At 37.8% G+C, this 21,608-nt stretch overlaps 1 protein-coding gene across 4 annotated transcripts in view; it reads left to right on the top strand.

Annotated features, from left to right (window-relative positions):
- vax2 (ventral anterior homeobox 2) overlaps positions 1 to 21,608 on the top strand; it is a 48,591-nt gene that overhangs the window by 2,586 nt on the left and 24,397 nt on the right. The window contains exons 1-3 of one of the 4 annotated variants that reach the window (XM_035425565.1): positions 8,225 to 8,931; positions 9,062 to 9,299; positions 14,003 to 14,190. In XM_035425565.1, the coding sequence (XP_035281456.1) occupies positions 9,071 to 9,299; positions 14,003 to 14,190 (417 nt within the window). In that variant the 5' untranslated portion in view covers positions 8,225 to 8,931; positions 9,062 to 9,070. Of the gene's footprint in view, positions 1 to 8,224; positions 9,300 to 14,002; positions 14,191 to 21,608 lie in introns of those variants that run through there. The other 3 variants (XM_035425564.1, XM_035425563.1, XM_035425562.1) reach the window with 3 other exon arrangements.

The following is a 21,608-nucleotide window of genomic DNA, read 5'->3' as shown; positions in this document are numbered from 1 at the left end:
AATTGTAACATATTGTCATTGTACCTTTTCGCTTATATTAAATATATTGATCATAAAATGTATGGTCATACAATTAATATATTCTGGATGGGTTGTATATTTTACTTTGCATACAGCAACAGTGTTTTCCGCGGTGCTCGTGTTGCGTCGGCTTATGTCCCAAAGCATAAGTAGCCTAAAGAACTGTGTTTTTTATTGTGATCATCCCGTTATTGTAGTAATAGATTATAAATTACATTGCCTGCATGTCTCAATAACATTTCTTACAAATACGCACATTAATTAGGATAGGGCTATAGCCTACGGCAATACTGATTCCATATTTTACATATTTATTTAATTTACTTAAATTGGTTCATGTTATGAGGAGGGGAAAGCCTTGTCTTCGTTGTAATGAAGTAGGTTACATATGCATAGACTACATAGGCTTCAATTTTTCATAAAATAGTCGCAATTTCTTATAGCTATAGACGTGAGACAACAGATTAACATCAAAGACTAGCCTACTTCTATGTCATGTTTTGGGTTGTTGTTCCTTGTTTGTTTGGCTACTGTTGTGCAGCCAGGAAATTTTAAACGCACACTGTCAAATAATATTTTGGCTATAAGCAGGCTGTGGAAATACGCTCACTTAAAGGAAAATAGATTACGATCACGAGTGCCCTTGGCTCTTTGTTCGTGTTACATGTTGTTACATAGACTACACCTTCCCAAAGGTGTAGTCTATGCAACGTTACCTGATATCATTGTGTAGTGCGGGACCTCAACAATTTGATACTGACAACAAGGGTGTTATGATGAATGCTGTCATAGACCCCCCCACCCCCAACATTAATTTAAATCAATTTTAAATCAATAGCCTACAGTAGTATTCCCTCAGAGTATGTGTCTGTTTCTTTTGAGAGGTAAAACCCAGCAAACCGCTTAGATTGATCATGCTGGATCAACAATGGAATTTTTCTTTCACTTCTCGCTGTTCTCCTGGGGTCTTGATTCCCACGAGCACGTCTTAGCGTAACTTAGGCTATGTGTCTTTTAGATCCACTCGTATAATGCAAATTTCTTGGGTGGTATTTTCCAAAAACTTTCAAACTTAACTTACCAAGTAAAAAGTGGCTCTCATTTGCGGTTGGTCCAGAACACATGCAATGAAGCACAGTGAAAACAATCAAACTGGTGAATCCTATTCGAGCACGTCCCAGATATTTCCTACTTGAGAAATATCCGCGAAACAGAACCGTTGATTTAACTTATCACTGCTGCGTATCCGATCACGCATTCTTTCAAAATAAAAGCTAAAATAATAAGTATAACAAATGAATCCATGGTCTTTGTTTAAAAAGATAGGTAAATTAAAATGGAATCAACTGCTACAAAAATAAATGTCCTGGTACATAAGTTGTGACAAGACATGAACTTCATGCCACTTGATAGTTGCATATCATTAAATACCTACGGGTTATATTTTCATGTGATCATTTGATAATTTGAATAGCTATATTAAAAACGTATTTGCTGTGGTCGGCATCGGTGCTTTAACAAAAAATGTTCAGTGTTAAACCAACTCTTAAATAGTTTAGGTGAGGGTCGGTATAAATGTAACGCATCATAAACGTAACACGGTCAATAACCTTTTGCACACTGCTGCTACCCACAAGCCATTTCAAGTTCGTACACGCGCAATTCGGTCCTTTGCCGTGTGCCAAAAGAACGGAGCAATTCGAGAACCGTGCGATAAAAAAATAAAATAAAATAAATAAAACAGCAGGTAAATGAAAATCTGTTCCGAAATTAATTTACGCGTATAAGGCTAATTTTTTATTTAGGCTACAATAAATCAAATCATACATTATTTTAAGCAACCATCTGTCCTTCAATAGTTCGTATGGAGTTATGGTTTCCAGAGTTAGTTTAAGCGAGAATTGTTTGTGACCAAAGGTGACCAAAAAAAACATGTTGTCCCTACCTGTATAAATGTAACGACTGTCACTAGTATGCAGCCTCTAAGTTGTTACAACAAACAACGACCTTTTTTGCTGCTCTTTGTTTACGGAATGCCATCTAAAAAGAAAACTAGAGGGTTGGTACACAGGGAAGTCATGGAGTGGGCTTCAGATTTGGAGATTATGGACACTAGATGGTGTTAAAAAACCATCTACATGTAGTGTCCTTTTGGGGAAACTTTAGGCATTTAAAATTGTGTTTAATGTTTGTTAAAAAAAATTAATTGCACTCATGTGTACTCATTGTACTCAAACGTGTTTTACTTGTTAAGTTAGTTCAGTGTTCAATGTTAAATATGTTCGGCTAATTTGCTGGCTGCGTTGACAGCATCATCTTCTGGATGCTGCAAGTGGTTACTTGAAAAGAAACAGCTACCTGGTCACATGTATTTATAATAAGCCCGGTCCAGATTGATCAACTGGCTATTTGCTTTGTAAAGTCTTACCTGGGCGTTAAGAAACAAAAGCTTTCGTCATCGAGTTGGACGTTACCACAGCAAACTTCACGCTGAGTTACTGAATTGCTTGTGGGTCACTGTTTGCGCGTCTTTGTTCATGAATAAAACCCCGTGCTTCATAATCTGAGGATGTATATGGGCTCACCTTACCATTGGAAATGTGCTGGCGTGATTAACATTAGCATTTGCTGAAAAAACCTCCATATGTGCATTTTATGGCGTTTTCATTTACTGTTACAATTATTCCGCCCCTCTGTTATAATTATACCGAGGTCGTATGAATGTGACATCGGACTGCTTGTACTTCGGTTTAAATTGTATCCGACTCGATTAAGTTATTAACCTAATTGAAATGGGAAGTTACGACTGACATGTGTAAGTTGATTTAAGTAAAATTTCATAGCACTAGGTATTTTCTGGCTAAATAAGCAAAATCCCAAAACATTTAGGCCTTATCGACTCTCTCCTATATGAATCCACTATGGCCAGATTGAACTCATATAAACTCTATTCGAACTGAACAGTGGGCGTTTTGTGTTCCATTCATTATGATGATATATCACAAATATTTGGTGTGTGTCATCATTCATTAATAGCTTTAGTGAAATTAAATTTGAATGCCCACAAATTGGACATATAAATGCAGTATCTTTCGTGTGTGTCTGTGTATCACATATAGTAAATTACGTGTTGCCCTAACGATTATTTTTATATAGACTATTCATCCTCTTCAACACCACAGGATGGAGCAACGCCCTTTCCGACGCACTGAAAGATTCTTCTTGGATATCATCTTTCCGAATGATTTGGGACGCTCCTAGCTACGATTAGTCGTTATCGAGAAACTGGGCCCATGACCTTTATTGGTCGGCAAAGCAAGATGTGCTGTGGATAATGAAAATCATGAATCGCAGGAGTATTTAAGTGACTTGGTTAAAAAAAAATCTAGTTAATTGACAAACGCGTTTTGATATTGAATGAAATCAAACATCTGTGAATACGAAAATGGTGTGCAAAGGACGTGGTTAAATCTGAGTTGCGCATGTACGTAAGTTTTCTCCTTTTTTTTCTTTTGTGCAGGTCTATTAGACCACTTTACACTCCGCGACATTTTTTAAGTGTGGAGGGATTAACACCCATTGTAATGTGTTTTTTTTAATGTGTTCTTGAGTGTTTTACTAAAGGCAATAATCAGAATTAGCTAAACCTATAGCATATCCAAGACATTAAAAGATCGTTTTATTTGTACTGAGTGTAGAGAACAATCCCAATTTGTGGATGCAAAGCCTTCAGCAGGAGTATTCCGTGCAGCTTACCCACAAAACCTTCAAATTGCACATGGACGTTGAGAAGATTAGCAATGAAAGTACCATGCTTTGGATGAAGTTCAGCAAGTGACTAGAAGTATAACAAGTTGTAAGAATGGAGCCTACCTGCTCAACTTAAAACTTTCAGTGTACAATCCCTGTAAACAGCCTGTGAGTGTGCAGGGATTCTGAATACATACAGTTGAGCAGGGAGACTATGAAGTTCTCGTAGAAAAATACAATAATAAGACAAAGGTTTCACTGGGTGTGTCACCAGTAGTCTTGTTTATAGCTTTCCCTTCTTCAGACTCAATGGAAAACCCATATTTGTATTCCCATTACCATGGTAGGATTCTTGAATTTCTAATGCAAAATCCACACTGTGCAATTACCTCTAATGGCAATTTGGGAAGTATTGAAGGACCATGCTTGCAGAAAAAGTACAGTGGACTTAAGCAGAAGCATTTCTTTACTGAAAATACCACCTTTGTCCCTTTTTAGCAAGAAGGTCACTGATTTTACAGCAGACTGGAATCCTGTAGTACAGGTTGAAAAAACAATGTAATATAACATACATTGCAACAGAACATCGAGCACCTTCAAGGATTTTCCAAGCACTTTCACAACATGTAAGGTTTCCACATTCAAGGCTTTCAATGAGCGCTGGTCCAGACATCAGAGGGTCAATCCCAGAATGCAGAGGGAACCTTGTGTTCCAGACAGTGACAAAAGAGGGAATGTGACTGCAGCAATGCTGTAGGAACTAGCCTGTAGTCAGCTGGAGGATCCAGGGATTGGGCAGGGAGAACCCCTTAGTGGCAGGGACGGAGGACGGGTGAGCAGGGTGAGCCCAATTGCTACACTACTCTGCTGACCGAGTACACTCTATTGGCGCTTTTCCACTACCTTGCCGTGCCGTGCCGGAATCCGTGCTACTGCTTTGTTTTGCTTTCTCCACTCCCAACTGACCCATGCCGGGCGCAAGTACCCGTGCCGATTTTAAGCCGCTTTTCCATCGCATGGTACCGGCTCAACTCTACTCTACTGCACTTTTTTGGTTTTCCATCGGGCAAAAGTTGTGGATAGCACCTGGTAACTGATACTTTTTTGGTATCACCTCCGTCGAGGTTCCAAGCGAGCTGAGGCGATACCAAAAGGTGACGTGAAAACACTGCAGACCACTGACTGGTCAGAGCAACACGTTTCATGCAGCGTCGCTAATGACAACCAGCTACATTGAGGGAGATACTATCTGCAGTGGAAAACGAAGTACCTCGCACCAAAAGCGAGCAGAGTCGAGTTTAGCCGGTACCATGCGGTGGAAAAGCGGCTACTGCTCTGGGGTAGGTGCTAAAGGTACTATCCGTGCTACAATTCGATACTACAGACCGTTGATTGGTCAATGGAAATCGTCACAAATATGTCATCCCATGTTCATGTTTGTTCACTGGCAGCAACCGCCATTTTTAAATACCACAACAGCAAGAGAGAGTAACGTTAACTAGCGAATTCTATAGTCAATATCTGGGGCTAAATAAATATACAACCTTACCATTTGTTTTACGTGTAGAGATGTCCCTTTTGAGACTGAGTGGTCATATATTGTCTTGGACAATCTGTGAAATATACGCACGTTTGTGACACCTGGGTACCATCCAAAATAGCTGTGCGTAATATCACGTGTTGTTTACGGCGTTGTCGCCCTTTTTAGTTCAGTCTGGCTTGATTGACAATTCATTTATTCACTAGTTGAGAGTATAAGCTTTCTAAGCTTTCTAATCTAATTTTTCTTTTGGAATAGTGTTTTATAGGTCAGGGTAACCGAAAATTTTCTTATCATCACATTCACTTACGTATTCACTCTGTGATAGCAGTAGAAGACGAACGAAACGTTGTCAAAGATTTTTCGTAATTTCTTGGAAAATACTATTATTATTGAGGACTTCTGGGTATAGCTAAGCCATATGTTTGCTGATAGACCTATCTGACCTCGTTTTCTGGAGCAAAACATTAGTGGATAGAACTGTCATTGATTTACTGTATCTGTCTCTATCAACTGAACACAGATAAAATGTCATCATTGCTATGTAAGTATTACTGCTCAAATATTTTGGTTATATATGTTATTTTTTAAATTGAGAGTCTTTAAATAGGTTAGTGGTATCATATAATGTGGATATTTCACACTGTAATGTTAGCTTTAGTTAGTAGTGTAATAGTTTTTGTGATGCATCCAACAGTGATGTCGAGAGTGTTGGAACATTGCCAAAACGCGGTGAAAATGGTTTTCATATTGTCCCATCCCCATACAAGAAAACATATGAGAGTACAGAGTGTAGAAATACATACAAGAGTTAATTATTACACATTTAGGATGCTTTACTCCACTTTACTCCTCCCATGACTCCTCCTATCTTCACGGGTCTGTTGTGTAATGGAGAAGCGCAACAGGCAACATGGCACGGGTAGGATACGAATGCTTGCCATCCTGTACCGTGCCGTGCTGATCAATGGAGAAGCGCCATATGCCTCCAAGACAGGAACCTTCCTCTGATGGTCCCTTGTAGGCGAGGGGGAGCTGAATGAGCACTGAGGGACAGGTTCTATGGAGCAATGCCCTGCAGCAGTGCATCACAATAAGTAAACCTGGCTTCAGTAACTGGTAGTTTCAGGATTATACTTCTGTACATCTGTGCAGAGCAAATGCACTGCACAAGACAACAGTCAACAGAACACCTTTCAATCAGTGCACTTCTATACTCAATTATTCAAATAAATCTAATAACATTGAACAGCATCTTCTTTTTATTCTTCCTGAAATACAAATTTGTACTTCATACATTTTACACCAAATATGAACATGAATGCATTGTACTTTATACAAAGGCTTTAAAAAACAATGCTGAAGGCATAGTCATTTAGCTAAACAACACACCCCAATTGAACTCCAGGGAATATGATAACCTTGATAGCATGCAATTTACAGATGAAGACAATAAAGGTGAAGGCATGCTATTCACTTTTTCATTCACAAGGTATAAAAACACACTGCTTTTCATAATTATTATGCAATATAGTGCAAAGAGTGTACCATTATCAATGAAAAGCTACACCCACCTCTGTCCCCTTTGTCCCCATCATCCAAAAATATGCATAAATCAGAAAGAATAGTAATTTCTAATAAACAGGAAAGAAAAAGTACTGTAGATGCACTTCACATACTGAAGAGACAAGACACTTATTTCACCAAATAGAAATTCAAATATAAATTAGAGCTGTGTGTGTATGCATCTCAGATGCATACTAAGGTCGTCAGTATTGTATTGAGATAATTTCATGAGGTTCTTGGTAGTAGGCTAGTATTCTCCTGGGCTGTAGTTTTGCATTTACGATTAGGCTACGAGGTCTTCTTTATTTTCCACTATGTCTGAAAAACTGAAATAATTTCTTAATAAACACACGGGCATGCCCATAATGTCGGTTGTGCTTGTGTCTAAAATAGTCGCTGGGGGAACTTTTTTCTTTCTAAAAAATCTGATCGATTACACATGACAGACTGATTCAGTAGGAGGCTAAATTGGCTTAACTAAATGCATATTTACTCCTATATAATGTTTCACTGGGTCGTTTTGTGAGGCTATTGTCCACGTTTCGACAAATTCCCCAAAACACAAGAGCGCCTAGACTGCCTTTTCAAAACCAACTTTTCTGAAATAGGCTATCACTGAAAGGACGCAGTTGTGTTTAACAATGTATCGAACATTAACACGTTCTAGTAGGCCTACAAGACTACTTTAAATATGAACGAATTTGCCCGATAAACAATAGCTATTTGTGAAAGCTATTCGCATATAGGCTAATTATTATAATAATAATTATTATTATTATTATTCTTATTATTATTATTACTAGGCTACGCTACTACTAACAGTCTGTGTAAAGCGATTCTGCAAACTAGGTTACAACTATTTACAAATCGTTTTCGTTTGCGCTCTGTACCATCTATCGTTACAGAACTGCGAGTATCAAGGGGAACTGTATTATTTAATGAATACGTTCGTCACCGTAGTCTAACCTATTAACCATATTTACCGTATTTGATTTAGTTGATTTTTCAGCGCAACGTATCGCATCCCCGTAGCACGCACTTCACTGATCCACAAGCTTGGACATCTGCTCGCAAAACAGAACATAAAAAAATGCTTATTTTCACCATCGCAATTTAATCATGGTTTCATCCTTTACGGCGACATAGTTACATGTAAATCTCGGAGTTCATTCTTTTCCTGATTTATATAAACAACTCGGGCTTCCCGGCCTCTGGATATCGCTCATCATCCGGTTTTATACGTTCACTCCCTTCTAAACGTGAACTAGTTTACCAATCACCTTCGTATTTGCTCAGACAGGAAATTACGTAGTTGCTTACAGTCATTTTAAAAATGCACCGTGCTACTAGTTTCGAGGAGGAGACATGAATGTGGATGTCACTGTTCTCCAGTCTGTTAGTTTAAAATATTTTTACTTCATTGATTTTTTAGTATTAAACGCTATACAAATAGGCTGTTATTAGCTATTTCACCCGGACATCCCATCCCGCCCCGTTTAAACTGTCTTGTGTACGCTGACATTTTTTTTCTTTTTTCATTCCCCTTTCAATTCGTTTTTTCCCCCGCTGAGAGACCGTGTAGGGTAGCTACCGTTAGGCCTATCCCAAAAAGAGAAGACACTGTGCAGACCTTCAGATTCATAGCTATATGAACATCCTATCAGAACGCTGCTGAAACGGAGTCCTGAGCGGGTAGCTAAAACTGGCTGCAGCCCACCTCTACCGTGGCTTGAGAAAGTTTCTATTCGTGGATGTGTTGCCTTTCATTTTAACTGCGGGTTGCGCCGTCTTCCAATTGCTTTATACGTGGCTAATCAGGGAAGCACCTCCCCGTGCGCCTTACTGACAGATCTGGAATTCATTGCCACTGCATATGTACAATGTGCATTTTTGGTTGAACGCGGTCCTATAACTGGGGAGGGTACTCCGGCTTGTCCAAGGGGCCCCCTCCTCCATCTTCTGTTCCATCTACGCCTGCTGCTTCAGCGTCGGATTGAGAATCATGCCGAAGCACTCGGAAGGATACTCGGTTCCTTCGTGGAGCTTTGTGGCTGGTTTGTGACTGGATGTGCGGCGATTACCTATTTGCATACTCTTGTAGACCACAAATAAAAATTAATATCGTAATTCAAATTTGCGTTGAACAAAAAAGGATTACATAATATTCATTCAATGTTTGATCAGGCCACGAGTATGGGCGATGTTGTCGCCGAGGACAGAAACCACCACTGTGGATCCAACTCTCACTGTCGCGATCGGGCGAAAGACAAATGTCGCACCGAACTTGGAAATCGGTCTCCAGCGCAGAGCACCATCGACACCCCTGGGACATCTGCATCCACTCCGACCTCTTCCAGTGAAGACGGGCATGACAAACTTTTAGGAGTGGACCCCGACTACTGCAGAAGAATACTAGTAAGGGGTGAGTGCAAACAATTCGTCGAAACTTTAATTAAAACAGTCACGACTTGCTACAGTGAGCAAAAAACCATAAATCATTTTATTTTTTCACGTGGCCTATTTAATGTAAACACGCGATATAGTTAGGCTATGGATTCTAATAAACATAGACTAATGATTATTTCCTGTTAATAAAGTTTTAATATATAGTTTAGTGATATAGGCCCAGGTTAAAGAGTATTTTTTAGTTTGAAAATTTATGAAAACGAATAGCCTATTTTATGGAACGATGTAATAGCATATATCGTTTTACCTACAATGAGTTTACAGGTTGAACAATGCAGTGTAGGCTATAATTCGATATGCTATTTGAGTAGCCTATTTCAATACATGTCCCCATGTCTTTTTTTTCCATAAAAATAGTAGACTAACAGTGAGCACTCAAATTAAAATCGAAGAGATTTTCTGTTGTTGATTATTTTCGATATGCAGCCAGCAAATATGCATTTTTCGTGCACATACTGAAGGCAAACTTAATGTCCTGTATCACGAGCCGTGTCTGTGTTCCGTAGGCTATGTCTGCGGTGGAAATAGTGGACACTGAAAGAGAACTTGCTTACACAGAAATATTACCCTTTCCAGTTTTGTTAAATAAATGCATGTCTTAAACGAAGAAAACCTATGTAAATTATAAGAAATACCAGTACTTAATTTTGGTAAATGTATTGTGTTTTTTGTCTATGTGGAACGGGTACTCTTTTTATTGTGAGGTACGGTAGAAGAAATGTAACTTTAATTTAACAGTAAACAGTAATGTAATCTGGAACTTTGCTTGCTTCGTAATTTAGCTTGTGTTACTCATTGTGAGTTTAAAATGAACACCCCACATATTGTATATACAATAGTCCTTATTTCAGATAGATTGGGAAATTCAGATATAATTTCAAATTAATTACATTTTTAAAGAAGTGTAAATGCAATGGCTATGTTTATAAATGGGAGGGACTTCAAGGCTTTTACTTTCATACTATTGCAAACTATTTAGTTATTTTTTATTAATTAGAATTTTATTGTTTAAAGAGAGCTGCGATTGATGTTGAACTTGAGATTAATGCATAGGGTTCCTTATATTTTAGTGAACACATTCAGACTGAATACAAGTTGAATTTATAATTTTATGTGGCTAGCTTTTATAGCAGGTTGATAAGTGCTTTATTGTGTAGTTTAGCTAGTGAATATGTAATTACAATTTTTATAGCAATTATGCTGTGTTATGTATGAACTAATACTCATGCACAGGTGATGTGTGTGACTCCTGAGGTACTTTTAATGTCATTATTCTGAGCAAATAAAGTGGTCCATAAGTCAGGTGTAAGGCTCCTGTGAGATATATTAGGTTAGATATTTGTATTCAGTACTTTTATGGCAATTGGTCTGAAACGAAGTGTAAGGGTATAACTCCTTGGTTACTGGCACCCATAAAAAATCTGACATGGTGAGTGTTTTCACTTTGGAGTCCTGCTCAACGACTGAAGAAATTGTGTTTTTATTGGACAAAATACACTGTATCCTTTTTACTTGCAATAGCAAAGTGAAACATGAATCGCTGGACGACCCCAACCTTCAGGCTCACCAATAACCTGGAGCATTAAAATGCCTCACAGGACTCACAGCCTCTGCTGTGGTTTCGGAAAAGTTGTGATTTCTCTTTTTTTTTTTTCTTTTTTTACAATTTTATAGCAGTTAATCTGTTTACTTGTAGAATTTTCTTAAAATGAAAGGCAGTAAGGTAGCAGTATACCACTGTTTTCCGATGTTGATAAGCTTACACCAGGGCAGGGACGAGGGATATTTCTGTGCATATTGGTAAGAGAGGCAGTACTATTTCGAGTATGTTTTTAAATTTGTGTCAAGGCATTTCGCCAAGGCCTGCACTCATTTGGAGAAGTCAGCAAGGGAGTAGTGCATTTGGGAACTACACATCAGCACAGTTCTTGTCAGCATGCACACTGAAGTTCGCAACAGCCTATATAATTTGGTTAATACCGACAGTGGGGGGAGGAGATAAAGGCCCAGCAATGGTAGCAATGATGGAACAAGTCTGTAGACGAAGGATGATTGGACGTGTTGAGGGGGATATGAACGGTTTTGGCAGAGTTGCTCAGGACTAGTAGCTTAGCCACGCAATCCTCAGCGTCACTATTTGGTTTTAAAGCTGAGGATTGAATGCGCTGGATACCTCGTGAGAACTCGGGGTCATGCAAAGGTCAGCAAGTCTATCTAGTGGTCAAACTGATTTTATATGAAGCACCCCAAAAAAAGTCTCATAAATGTCTTGCTCTCTACCCAGACTTTAACATTTAAAATCGATTGATGTTATACCCATCCTCCCAAAAAAGGTTAATATTTGCTGTTAGAATTACCATCAAGCCTGAAAAACATCCTGTTGTGGTTGCCACAAAAGCTGGACTTTGATGATACTGTGAGACACGTGCACACAGATGATTACAAAAACCAACCAACAAATTATACAGTTCAACTAGTGGGCCCACACCTTAGTGTATTACAGTGAACCAATGGCAGAATGGGCTGAAAAATATAACTTGATAAAGAATTGTAAGAATTACCATTGTTTAAAATATTATTATTATTTGATTCAAAAGCGATAGCATATTCAATTTAAAATAACGTTATTCTTGTGCCTAAGAGATCCTTATGCGACATCCCACTTCAAAATGCTAGCTTTTATAAATGTTTAGGCAGCAATTATATGGTTGTTTGATCACAGCAAAATTTGCAATGAAATGTGCATTAAATTAGTCATTTTCAGCAGATGCCTTCACCTCTTGCAACCTAATTAGTTGTATATTTTATTCATTTAAACAACTGCATAAGGCATTTAGGTAGGAAATTCCTGATAAATACTGTACTCACCGTACAACAGCGGTGTTCCAACCGATATGGGACAGCCTGATTCCAAGGCCCGCAGCCGGTTCAGTTCTCCTGTTTGTATATTGTGAGGTAGATGCGCTTCTTGACAATTAAACGCCAATTCCTTTGGAGAAATGGTTGCTTTGTATGAGTGCCTTTGGACGATCTGCTTGAGTATGTGTTTATTTTCATGGTGCGTGTTATATCGTACAGTTTATTATTGCCCCTGGCAATAAAATATGAGCTTGTATTTTACACGATGATACATTTCTATATATTACTTTTGACCTCTCCTATGAATTTTTAAATTACCATTATATTATTAAACTGCTTTGGTTATAATAATATGATACCATACCTCGAAATATTTATAAATATCATTTCAGTTATTAAGCAATGCAAATATATGTATTTTACATTTAGCCTACTTCATCTAAGTGAGTCTAATAATTGTGAAAATTATACTGAGGTATAAAACCATATTTTATTGCTATCAACATGGTGATGTATGTTGCTAGAATTCTTTCGCATTACTTTTGAAAACCAAAAGTAAAGTTTGAACGCAGATTCCTTAAAATTAACACTAGCGGGCTACGCTCCTTCGATTTGTTTAATTGAACTGTAATGGATATTTAACTGATGCTGGCCAAATTTTCCATTCATTCTTAAGGCAAGCAAGCATGTTGGACTGCCTTTTTGTGAGGAATAGCCTACTCTTTAATTTTTACAAATTTCAAAAATGTTCCCTTCTGAGAACGTTTTTCAGGTTCTTTTTACTGTGCGAGCTGTGATAAGTGTGAGTTCGTCGCTTCCCATGCGATATAATCTTCCGAAGTAACAGCCTGTAGTTCCGTTCATTAGGGAGAGGACCCATGCAACACCTAAAAATGCCAGTAGCCTATGCCCATTATACCGTTTAGTCTTTTGTGAACTGCGGGAAGTAACAGCATTGTTTAATGATGATGTTATTAAATACGACGCTGAGCTTATTATATTCTTTCCCTTTTTGTGGCCTACTTTATGCTCTTACGTAAATCGCTAATCATAGTATTTTACGCGCTTTCTGTTGACTGCATAATTTGATAATGAACCTTAAAAAGCGATCTTTTGGAACAGCAAATGTTCTATTATTCATTTATTACCATGTGCAGTTACTTCACGTAATTCGAGAGCTATCGTTTTATTGTAAACATGCTATTTTGGATTGTTGTATCTTGGTTAGATATGAGTGAGAAATGATAAAATGTTTAGTTAAGACAAAACGGAACGGCATTTGACTTGTTTCAAACAAGGGATGGTTGAATGATCATGCGTTTCGTCCTTCGTACTGACGTCCTTCATGAGAAACTTGTGCGCCATGACAGCCTAAAGCAATCCGGTGCAACTGTTGAGGCCACCGTATGTATTTATTTGTTGTTTTTGTTTCGTTGTTGTTGTTGCCCTTGTGTGTGTTTGTGAAATTATTTCTGTACGGCATCCATTTAAACCCAGTGTGGTGCCCTGCTGCGTGGGTTACCGTTGCATTCAATAAAGTTTCATTTAATTGAAATGTGTTACACATATTTACTTCCCCTCTCTGTTTTTAAAAGCTACCGTAGACGGGTTGATAGTCATAATTCCATAATTACACATAACACAAAAATATAATTATACCAATCCCGTGGGGCTATTTAATTACGACAGCCTAATATTGTTATTGTTTTCTGTATCCGTGCTCATTTTATGATACTGTAGGCATATCGTGTGGTTCTTTGGACATTTAAAATTTGTAGTCTATTTTCAACTTATTTTCAGATGCCAAGGGGACAATCCGGGAGATCGTTCTGCCAAAGGGTCTTGACCTCGACCGACCAAAACGTACACGTACCTCTTTTACTGCGGAGCAGCTGTACCGTCTTGAGCTGGAGTTCCAGCGGTGTCAGTACGTGGTTGGACGGGAACGCACAGAACTGGCGAGACAACTCAACCTTTCGGAGACCCAGGTTAGAAAACTGATACAATACCTGTTGAATTTTTAATAGCTTACTTCCTGTTTCAATAGATTAAAATTTTAAAATAAAACCTAAGGACCATGTCAGCCATTTCTGGGAGCGAAATAGATATGCTCCCTTTTAGGACAGTCTTCCTCCCCAGAAGGTTTTTAGTTAGTGGCTTTTTTGTAATCATGTGTCATTTGATTATTTTCATTTTATTTATTTATTTATTTATTTATTTATTTATTTATTTATTTATTTTATTTATTTAATATTTTTTTTAATTTTTTTTTTTTGAAGATTTAAGGAACATTGTGCCAATAGGTTGATTGTTCTCCTACCTCTTTGAAAAGCAATGATTCTTTTTTTTTATATTTGATACTTTCCACTTCCTTTTCCTCAGTTTATATGATAGGATTCAGGTTTTTTCTGTGTAATGTTTTCCATATTTTTTCTTTGGAATTAGCCTAGTTAAAATGAAGAATTATATTAATTGATTTTTTAAAAATGTGCGTGTGTACGTGAAGCTGTGTTTAAAGGAGGTCTACTTTCATAACTTTTCCCAAAATGAAACTTTATGTATTATTAATATGAATTCAGGTCTTGAATTACATATTTGTGATGATGTGGTGGTTCCCAGCTTATGGGAGTGGGGGGATTTCAAAGTCATGGTTGGGGGGTGGGGGGTCACGCACATGGGAACAAGCAATGGTGCCTACAGACCTAACTGTTCTGTTGTTCTGTTCACACCTGTATGTATATGTGTGTGTGTGTGTGTGTGTGTGTGTGTGTGAAATTTTGTCAATTTACCTCATGTTTTCTTTGTCTAAACATCAAATCAGACTAATTTCCTTATTTTAATCATGGGATAGGCCTATATACTATATATCTATTTTAAATACGTTTATTCATTTAATAATCTCCGCTGTGTCGATTACTAGCCGATCTGAAATCTAAACTTTTCTTTTTAAGATTGTTGTGACAGTGGTGACAATGAGATTCCATTCGTTGTAATTTTTCGAAGAATTTCTGAATTTTGCAAAGCAGTGTTGTAAGTCCGTTAGAGAAACTAGGGGGTGTTTTGTATCATTAACTACAACTTGACTTAACCATCACATAGATTGCAGGTTAAGGCACATGCCACAATTACCACACACTGGCCGCGGTTGTTTGGCTGTGGCTCGTCGTTCTGCTTGCCACAGTCGCTTGTTTGACCCGCAGCGCTGTTTACGTTAACTGACACATTTGCTGTCGGGCACGTTTTCTTACAAGAGGAGCTTGTTTGTTGACCGCTGTTTTCCCCTCCTTTTCGTTTTGACCACATATTCTTGTAGTTTTACTCAACAAGTTACCGGTACAATAATTATGTGTAGGCTACTTTCATTGCGTATCAGTTTAAGACTAGTGGATTTCATCGTAATGACGTAGCCTAATGACAGCCTACTGCTTCAGAATTGGTTGTGAACGCGGAGTCGTGGCATAACTGGGTTACGCATTCATGCTCACATTCTTATAATACAATGCTGTCATCACAATGCTACTTTGTAACGCCATTTTTGTTCAATAGTCTATTAAAATATACAAGATACATTTTTTAAAAGTGGTCTAAAGTGTTGCATTAATGTTTCTGCGGAACAGCCTTTTTTTGTGAGGAAATCTTTTGATGTAGCCTGCAGGCACTAGCCTATTTAACAAGTCCTGCACCGAAATTAAATCGTTTTAATTTTATATTGAAAGTTTAAATATGAAAAAAACGTAAACATGGTGTTGCACATTTATTATTTAGGTTAAGTAGCCTATCATTTTTTTCGTGTGAGTAAAACAAGTAAGTAGCCTAGGTAGCCTACGGTATGCATATGCCGTTCATACACTCTCATATGCAGCGCTAAAAGTGCTCTGGGCCCAAATGCTTCATTTATTCAAAATATGCTACCGTATAGTCATGTATAGCCTATTTCCTATAATACAACCCTTTATACCGTATGCGCTCTTTGCTGTATTGCAGTTAATGGCCTGATGCTCGTGAACAACATTTAGGAATAGCATCCCGTTTTAAGATATTAATTAACAGTGACACTGACGAGTGTAATTTTCCATATCTGTCCCAAAATTGCGCCAGACACAAGACCATACTTTTTAAATGCGTGAATTCATAAAATACCTCTAGCCTCACCTTTAACTGTGATAAAAGCAATCCTTTTTAAATAAACCAAAAATAAGTCTGAATGTTCCTCTTTTATTTTCTTATGCAGAATAAAATTGGTTATTCAAGATGCTTAATGTTTTTCCTGGGAGGCATGATTTGATGAAGAAAACAATGCAAAACAATTGTTTTTCATAAAAATAAAATGACAGAATAGGATGAAAATATACTTGATTTATTCTGCTATCCCTTATTTTGCTGAAGGCATGATTTGATTTCAGCCATTTCTAACGTCAACCCCTTCTCTATGGTTTAAGTTAACACATTTTGTGAAACGTACTATATTTTTGAGGAAAAGCATTCCTTTGCATATCCTTTCTTTTTTAATTGATGATGTTTTCTATATCGCATTTCAGTTGGTGTCTAGATACAGAATGTAAGGTTTGCACAAGATATTTAGTACAAACTGATATAGGTTCATATGTGAATGTGTTAGTGTGGTGTAAAGTGATTTAAAATAAGTGGAAAATCTGATATAATTTCTTACATTTTACAAATGTAAAAAAAACTTACAAAGTAGGGGAAAAAACATTTTTGACAAGATGTAATTGTAGCTGCAGTTCCTCTTTCAAAGAAGTCTGAAATGATAGGTGTTTTCCTTGGGCTCTAGAAATGTTTGTTCTATGGGAAATGCAATGGATGTAGTAATAAATCAGGGCTCTTTTTTAAAGTTGATATTTAATGGCCAAAGGGCATTAACTGCCTGCTGGATGACTGACATGGCATTCAGCAAGGTTGTAAGTGTTTGCACATCATTGCTAAGGTCTGTGCATCTTATTCTCTGAGACAGAAATCAGAAGTAATGACAGTGATGCCTTCTTTTTCAAGAAAAGGTGAAATATAAAGACCTTTTTAAGAACTCAATGCAAAATCTCAAAAGCCATTTGAACAAAAAGAAAACATTAGGGCGTACCCTGTTATGCAGTGGACAAAGCGTGCCCATTTTCACATTTTTGATATCTTTACTTGTATTTTATATTTAAATACAACAGTTTATTCCTCCAAGTATTTTTCTTTCAGTGCAGTACCTGAAAGGATGGGCTGTGGTTAATGGCAGGAAGCCATTGGTGCAATCTAACTGTTCAATATTTAATTTTCCTGTGCTGTATTTATTTCATTGTTTTATTTTAATTAATATAAGGTGAGCAGCAACGCAGCTATGTCTCTTTATTTCTCGACACAAAGAATCAATATTTAACACTTTCACGAAAAAACAAACATTTTTTCAGTCTGAAAAAATGAAGTGATGTGTACAACATCAAAGTTAATTATTTTCACATTTTAGACATTGTGTATAAAATAAACTGGTTTTTTAGAGGGTATGTGCTATCTGAGCTAGCATTGACACCCCTAGTGTCAGTATGTGTTGTCAGTATGACATCTCACCTGAATTTATCAGTATTTGAGTTTGTCAAAGGTGAATGTAAAGTCATTTTGGTTTACTGTGCTATTTTATGAAAAGTAAAAATGTTGCTGTATTTCTCTTGGCTGTGTGAAAGAGGTGAAAACTAGAAATACTGAACAGGGTATTTCTGTCAGTATTTCTAGTTTTATATAAAATTTGAACAAGTCCTGAAGTGACAGGCAAACAGAGATTCCTTATGTTATCCAAACTGAGTCATACAGTCATTACCCAACCTCAAATAGTTATCTTTCTATCTATGGGGACAATTTTGTAATGTAATGGGCATTAAAAAATAAAAAAAACGTGGAATAAATGCAAATGGTCCTGCTTTTGGGCATCATTCTCAAAAAGAAAGGGTTCTTTATATTTGCAGCTAAGTTTGAACCCTTTCAGATGTTATGTCAAATTATGTTGTGTATATTATTTATAGAACTGTGTGCAAATGGTTTGATATAGAATATGACCTATGTATTTATCGCCTCCAGAAGGAGGTTCTTTTTGGAACTACTAAGTTTGATCCTGGGCTTTAAAATAGCCTTTGCAGATTGGTCTCGCTAAAACGATGAAAGGTTATATATATTTGCAATATTTCATTACATTTATTTAGCAGACGCTTCTATCCAAAGCGAAGTACAAAAGTGCAGTATTGTATCAGGAATATAATATATTAGTATATTGTCAGTTTGGGGGTATTCTGACCTATGGTGCTGTATCCCTGTAACAATTTTTAAAGGTTTAATTTAGATCAAAATCTAGCATGCTCATTTTTCATTGAACTGCTTTCCTGTGATCATCACGGACTACAGTGTTGTGTCAATAATAGGACAAGAAGTTAGCGTCTTTTTTGTGTAGAAAATGTATACATGTAGTGTCTGTTTGGTAACGAATAACAAAACTCTTATTTTCCTCAGAAATACAACAATAAATTTACATTGTCAATGATCTTTCGTAAGATAACAAAATATGTAGTAGAGAGATCATCTCTGCAGCGAGGGCACTCAAATGACTGGTATTCCGTGTTGTACTTCTGCTGAGATTTGCTGGTAAGAACAAGGCTGCGGCTCCCTTCGTACCAGAAGGAAATACTAAATACAAGTGATTCTTCTTTTTCGTTTAGTCCTTGAGTAATCTTGAAAACTTGTAAGAACGGTTTGCTTATAAAACAGTTTATTTAAAAAAGGTAATCGTATGTAACAGCGCAAAAGAGGAAACTGTCCTACCCCCCCCCCCCCCCCCCAAAAAAAAAAACTAAACAGTGGAATTGCAAGTAACAAGTATTTTTAAATTAACAAAAAGAAGCCATGAAAATATCTATTTTTTTTAACGGTGAAAGATTGGTTTTCAAAATGTGATGCTTTTCAAAATACCTTTAACCCAACTATCTAAGCATTTTGAAAGGCCAGCTCTGAACTTCAGGGGTCTTCTGATACCTGACCAGTCCAGGTGGAGAGTGTAGAGTTAGAGAAGTCACCTGGAATTTCACCTGGCAGGTTTATAAAGCACTTACATTTTCTAAACAAGAACAGTATCAATAAACCAGTATATATTTGCTTACATTTTAAGGTCCTTTCACACTGGCAAAAATATACTAGCCTGATGGCTCTCTGGTGTCTCATCCAGCTGGAGCACTGGTTTCTGATGCAATGATTCTCCCTGTGGCCTAGAATTGTATTTTTAATCTGCCAGTGCCAAAATATCCCAAGGAACTTATATTACTGGCCCTGCTGGCATGGTTTCAATCAGCAAGGTAACCCAACCCCAACCCCCCCATCATGCAATAGCCAATCCTCTCATTGATCATATACCTGCAGTCTGCCTCCACCAGCTGAGCAGAGTGGCCAGCCCACCAAGACAAATGGCTTCCCAGCCCGGCTGGTCAACTGTAGGCATGAAAAGAAGCCGTTCCTGCCAGTATATGTTTTGGAGGATGTGTTCGCTGGTGGGAGCCTTTAAAATTCAGCATAGCATGTTTCCGGTGATTTGACCAGGATTACACACACAATTTGGTTTCGCAAATTGGGGAAAATAATGCAAATTTGAGGTGGGTGGGGTGGGCGTGGGGGGGTTAATTGCCAGTTCACTCTTCCAGGTGAGAAAGCACTCTTCCTGCATTGCTGTAGAGCTACATCCTCACTTCTCCTCACATCTCTGGTCAGCAACAAAATGATCTCTTGTATTCTGTGTTCCAGAATGATCTCTTGGAATGTTCTGTGTTCCAAAATTATCTCTTGGAGCCTTCTGTGTTTGAAAATGATCTCTTGGAGTGTTCTGTGTTCCAGAATTATCTCTTGGAGTGTTCTGTGTTCCAAATGATCTTTTTGGGTGTTCTGTGTTCCAAAATTACAGTTTGTAAGCGTTCCGTGCCACACCATTTCCAGGTGGAAACACCATTGGAATCTTTCTTCTCCGTGCTCAGAACCATTCGGCCCTACAGTGGAAAAGAGGCTTAAGTTGCATTGTGTACTACATTAGAGATTACTGATGATAACTTGTAGGGTCCTAGCAAAGTTTAAACAACTCAAGCCCGCCCAACCCCAGCAAGATGAAGCCGGCTGGATCCCATTGTTATAAAATCCCATTCGGTATTGGCTAATGACATAGCTAGCATACTTGAATTACTATTTGGGCTGTAGACTTCGAATTACATCTGTGAAAAGTGCTTTTACTAACTGAACCACTTGGTGTACCAAAACAATTTTTTGATATTGTGTAAGGATTTGCACTATACAAATGGCATTCAAAACATTCTGGGGAGGAAGAAATGCACATGACTGGTTATCAGTATTGCAAGAACACATTTTCCACATAGTTGTTCAGTTAGCTATGTAAACTGTACAGTTCATAATGAGCATATCTGATGAATTGTTCCTAAACAATAACTGCCAGTGATAAATGTTTTAGAATTTACCATTAACTTGTAATGAGGCTGACAGTTCTTTTGACTGTTCAAGAGGTGTAGTCTGATTATAATTTAAAGACAAGTGCAAAAGAGGAAACTCTCCTACCACCACCCCCCCCCCCCCCCCAAAAAAAAACCCAATAATAATCAACACTCTTTTTAGATGTACTTGTTAACTTGAAATAAAAACACAAATGATGAGGTCTGCACTATTAAATAAATATATTAATAATCAAAAACAAAGAACAGCAGTTAAAGACTTTTCCAGACAAAAGCAAGCCCATTCTCAGCTATGTGGAATAATGGCTGAGGTGATGGCATATAACCCTAACGTCCAGGTCCAATCCCCATGCAGAGTACCAGTATCACTGCACCCTTGGGAGAAAAAGGTACTGAATCTGAACTGCTTCTGTAAGTATAGACCTTTAAGGGTAAAATGTGTAACTCACCCTGGGGTAAGTCTGCAATTTAAGTAAATGCATTATGCAGGACAAGGCACCATAATTTGCCGGTATTTGTGCTTGCATATCACTAGCATTTTGCAACCAGTCAAATCACTTCACCCCACCCCACCCCTCCCCAGCCCCCTTTGCCAGTGTTCAGATTCACTGGCAATGTAATAAAGCCACAGGAGTTGTGTCTCATCCTGTCTGCTCCTAGAGTGAGGATAACTATATGGATGTGCTTCATCTGTTTCAGTGCAGTTAAATTTTGCCCAAGCTTGACTTTATGCCAGGCAGATTTCAGTCTCCACATACAGAGAAGGGGGCTGAATCTTTGTGTTTATGTGGAAAAGCCTTCATTTCTCTGATATAATATGCTTTACCTGGGTGCTTGGGTATGTGGAGGATATAGTAGTCCGCTCCAAGAGATGCATGGGACTTTTAGGGAGAGGTATGAACTCATGGGGTGAAGAAATG

This window comes from Anguilla anguilla, chromosome 7, assembly GCF_013347855.1.
Source record: "Anguilla anguilla isolate fAngAng1 chromosome 7, fAngAng1.pri, whole genome shotgun sequence".
NCBI classification, from domain to species: domain Eukaryota; kingdom Metazoa; phylum Chordata; class Actinopteri; order Anguilliformes; family Anguillidae; genus Anguilla; species Anguilla anguilla.
Note: the sequence above shows the minus strand (reverse complement) of the source record. Positions and strands in the feature narration are given on the sequence as shown.